Source organism: Saccostrea cucullata, unplaced genomic scaffold (genome assembly GCF_032062105.1).
Source record: "Saccostrea cucullata isolate Sc308-1 unplaced genomic scaffold, CSIRO_AGI_Scuc_v1 ctg985, whole genome shotgun sequence".
NCBI lineage: Eukaryota > Metazoa > Mollusca > Bivalvia > Ostreida > Ostreidae > Saccostrea > Saccostrea cuccullata.
The window spans coordinates 16780-21233 of NW_026940651.1; the positions used below are offsets into that span (position 1 = coordinate 16780).

The 4454-nt window shown below is 33.0% G+C and overlaps 1 protein-coding gene across 1 annotated transcript; it reads right to left on the reverse strand.

Moving 5' to 3' along the window:
* Nucleotides 1–533: 533 nt before the first annotated feature.
* On the reverse strand, nucleotides 534–3710 carry LOC134255921 (zinc finger protein 569-like). The gene is made up of 2 exons (XM_062738520.1): nucleotides 3658–3710; nucleotides 534–3395 (listed from the first exon to the last, which is right to left on the reverse strand). Exon 2 carries the CDS (start codon nucleotides 3081–3083, stop codon nucleotides 879–881), a length of 2205 nt encoding a protein of 734 aa, XP_062594504.1. The 5' UTR covers nucleotides 3084–3395; nucleotides 3658–3710; the 3' UTR covers nucleotides 534–878.
* Nucleotides 3711–4454: the final 744 nt, after the last annotated feature.

The following is a 4454-nucleotide window of genomic DNA, read 5'->3' on the forward strand; positions in this document are numbered from 1 at the left end:
CTTGCAGGGCAAAATTTGACAAAAAGATGCCTCAACTTTTCGCTTAGACATTTATGTCATTAAACTGTTAAAGAGTTATCTTTCTTTATATCAGAGTATCAAGGAACCTTGTGTATATTGTAATTATCAAAAGGGGATCGACAGTAAAACTTTCCTTCTGAAATTTTCCACAAGATTATTCAAACAATAAAATGTGCACACACACTCTCTCTTTCTCTCTCTCTCTGTTGCTCTCCTCTCTCTCTCTCTCTATTGCTCTCTCTTTCTTAAAATATAAAAAAACACATCATGCTGTTTCTTTTGAAATATGTATATAATGCTGTATGTTGTGTGAATAAAAAAAAAATTAAAAAAATAAATAAATAAATAAAATGTGCACACATTTGACATTGATTTTAAAGTTTAATCTTGCAAACACCAAAATTAAAAGTTTTAAGATAACATTTACTAATATAAAAAAACAACAACAACAAAAATAAATAACATCTGTATAAATAATATTATGGTCTAACGATAAAAACAGTAATGGAATTGATGAACATTAAATATTTTAAACAAAATGCTACAAAAAAAACAAAACAATTTAAAACTAACTCTGCTTTAAATTCAAAAACATTAATTTACTAACTCAAAGAAATGCTAACATAACTGAACCATGAAAAATAAATTCCCTTGAATTGTTTGATCAAAATTTGAGAACTGAACAATGTAGAGATCAACTTTAAAAAATGAACCTTCATTTTCAAAATCTTAGGTAAATCATGAAGTTTTTAATGCTTATCTGTCCTTTTATAAACAGAATTGTTGGAACCACTTGGTATTGGAATGTTACGAATATGTTCTGTTTCAATGGACCAATCACTGCCTGAGTTAAAAGATCACTCTGTATTAACACTCACATCTTCATGCCACATTTGATGATGTTCAAAATCATCCTCACAGACAAACATTTCCTTACATATCTCACAAAACAGGACACCGGCAGCTCTCTTTTCAGAGTTATCAGTGTGAGTTGTGCAATTACTGACAATAGAAGGTGTTTCTCTTGCTTCAGATGATCTTTCTTTTCTTTCTTCATTATCCATTTCAGAGTCACTAATTTCATTCATGTCTGAGGATATCCCCCTTTCATCTGAACTGCTATCTTCATACTCCATTTCTTCATTTTGTAACTTTTCTATTAAACGTTTACTTTTGGCAGAGATTTTTTTAGGGCCAACATGTTTCCAGAGGTGACGATGAAGTTTATATCTTTGGCTGAAGCCCTTTTCACATTTCTTGCATCCAAAACGGTTCCTCTTTTCACCAGTTTCATTCATCACAGCAAGACACTCATGTTCCTGGAGATTGAACTCATTTTCAAAAGAAAGTCCACAACTTTTACAGAAAACTTCAGAATGCTGAGAATTCACATGATATGTCATAGAACTCTTTTCCTTAAAAAGCCTTCCGCAATATTCACAACAGAAAGTCTTCTCATTCATATGTACAGCGCTTATGTGTCGTCTCAGATTATGTAGATTTGACATTACCTTTTCACAAAAAGAGCATTTGAAATCATTCTGCATATGTACACTGTGACGTTTCTTGTGATTCTGGATAGAATTAATACTGAGCGTCTTTCCACAAATGTCACATTCCACAAGTACCAAACCATTCTCTGGGTCAATCTTTTTTACAGCGATTTTGTTGGGTTCCTGAAATAGGGGCAAGTCAGGATGCATTTCACTTTCTGTATTTAAATTCTTCTGATGGATTTTCATGTCATCTTGACGATCTTCTCTGGAATTGCATGCATTATTGTCATCTTCATTACTGTCTGAAGAAAAATCTCTTCTCCCCTCTTCATCATACGTCTTGTCCTCTGTTTCATTATTTCCATCTGTCTCTTGATTTTTAAACTTTGCCAATAAACGCTTACTTCTGGCAGAAAGAAGTTTAGGGCCAGAGTCAATGTGATTTTTCATGTGGCGATGGAGTTTACATTTGTGAACAAAGTACTTCTTACATTTTGTGCATCCATATAGAGGTTTCTTTGATCCATTATCATAGAGAACAGCATAGCATTCATGTTTATGAAGCTGTGACTTACTGTCAAAAGAAAGTCCACACGTTTTACAAGCATTTTTGGCATGTTGGGTGTACTTGTGATAAAGCATTGTAGCTTTTTCTGCAAACAACTTCCCACAATGTTCACAACAGTAAGACTTCTTATTCATATGAACAGTATTCATGTGTCTTTGCAGATTATGTGATGATGTAAATTCTTTCTCACAAACAGAGCAGCTTAACATTTTGAGCTCACCATTGTGAATTTTTTTATGCTTATGAATTGAGTTCATACTCAAGTTTTTCCCACATACATCACATTCCACTAGAACCTTGCCATTTTTTGAGTCAATCTTTTTTACGATAATTTTTTCCAGCTCATGATATACAATGTCATGAGTTGTTTTCCTTTCTTCGTCTTGATCTTTTTTGTGGGTTTTCATGTGATCGTTAAATTCCTTTCTGGTCTTGAATACCTCTGTGCAAACACCACATGTATAATGAGTAACTAATTTACTATCTTCCTCTATAAAGGAATGCGTTCTGACATGCAAGTGTAGGGTACTTCCATTTCCAAACCATTTCTTACATGTCTTGCACCCATATGGCTTTTCCGAACCTTCGATGAAGATTCCACAGCATGGATGAGTTTCAAGCTTCATGTTTTCATCAAAGGATAGTCCACAAAGTGCACAACGATATTCAGAATGCTGATACTCCCTATGATGTAACATAGTTCGTTTGTCAGAGAAAGTTTTTCCACAGCGATCACATGAGAAGGGTTTGTCTTTCTTGTGCACTCTGCTGATATGCCGCTGCAGGTTATATGGTTGGGAGAATTTTTTGCAACATACATAACAAGTCAACTCACAGTCAGGAATCTCACACGACTGATTGTGTTTCTTTTTCATGTGGAATGTCAGTTTTCTTTTGTTTGGAAAAGATGTTGAGCACACGCCACAGACAAAAAGTCCTGATGATTCCTCTTCTATGTCAGAGTCCTCAGGATTAGGGTCTGAATTATGACTTGACATGATGAAAGTAATTGTTCTCCTGATTTTATATTTTTGCAGTGATTTATAACATGGACCTATATACTAGTATATATTATCATATAGGTCCCTGTTTATAATTGATTGATTTGATTCAGACTTCTGTTCTTTCTGTTGCTAAATACGTCATCTTTCATTATTTCTGCTTGGAAACTCATGTTGAAAGATCAAACAATCCTATTCCCATTCCCAAATGACGTCACCTCAGCGTCTCAAGTCCAAGTTGTTGTTTGTTGATTCTTTTAGCATGTTTCGAACAGTCTCTTGAAATTTCCATCATATTCAGTCAAGTACCTGTTAATATAAAATCACAAAAGTTAATTATAATATTAATGCCGTTGGCAATATGCCACGAAGCTGTAGTGTAAGCCTATTAATGCAGGTATTTATCGAATGAATGTGGGGAAGTGCGAATTTCCTCTATGTCTTGTTTGAGTTTTAATATGTTTCAGCTGAATTTGACGTTTAACAAAAGCTTTCTATGGCTTAAAAATCGAAATACATCATATTACTTTCCTGTGAGCAAATAGAAGTTGATAACATATTGATCCCTTACCATTTACCGTCAGCCTCAGACGTTTGTCGGTTTGAAAACCAATATTCAATATATCTAATCTTAGTACAACCTGTCTAATAAAAATTTTATGATCAAGTAAAACATAAACTTATTCGTATTGTATATAAAAATGAGATTTAATGTGTCATTTTTTAACTTTAATAAAAGTTATTTTTAAGAAGTTAGAAAAAAATGTTTTCAAAATAAATTAGAATAGGCTAGTAAAACAACTCAAGAGGCCCATGGGTTACAATGCCCACCTTAGTTTATTTTGTATCATGGTTTAAATCTCCGAGACTCCCTGAAAAATTGAGATTGCAAATTTCAAAAATAATAAATGTACACATATTGGCAATATATTTGTAAATTTGCTAATTCATTTTTCTTAGATTTTTTGAAAATATTTCATATTCAGTTTAAGACCAAAATTTGATTCTGTGTTGCCCACCCATTCATTTGCTTGGCACTTTTGTGAATGCTCCTCTTGATTTTCATGAGCTTTTATTTAACCAATTTAAAATCACGACAAGAGCATTGTTCTGGTTGAAGTACAACTTCTAAAATATTTTTTAACTATGTCACACTGACACAGAAATTCACACAAACTCTGTAGCAATGAATAATGTCCTTATTAAATCCTCTTCTTACATTATATAGGGAGAGGGGTTATACATTGAGAATATATACCTACATACAGTACATGAACCGGTATATCCTTTCTAGAATTTCTATAAATGCATTTATTGCAGTCTACAAAATCCAGTAATGTTTATATGCAAAAACAACATAAAATCAAG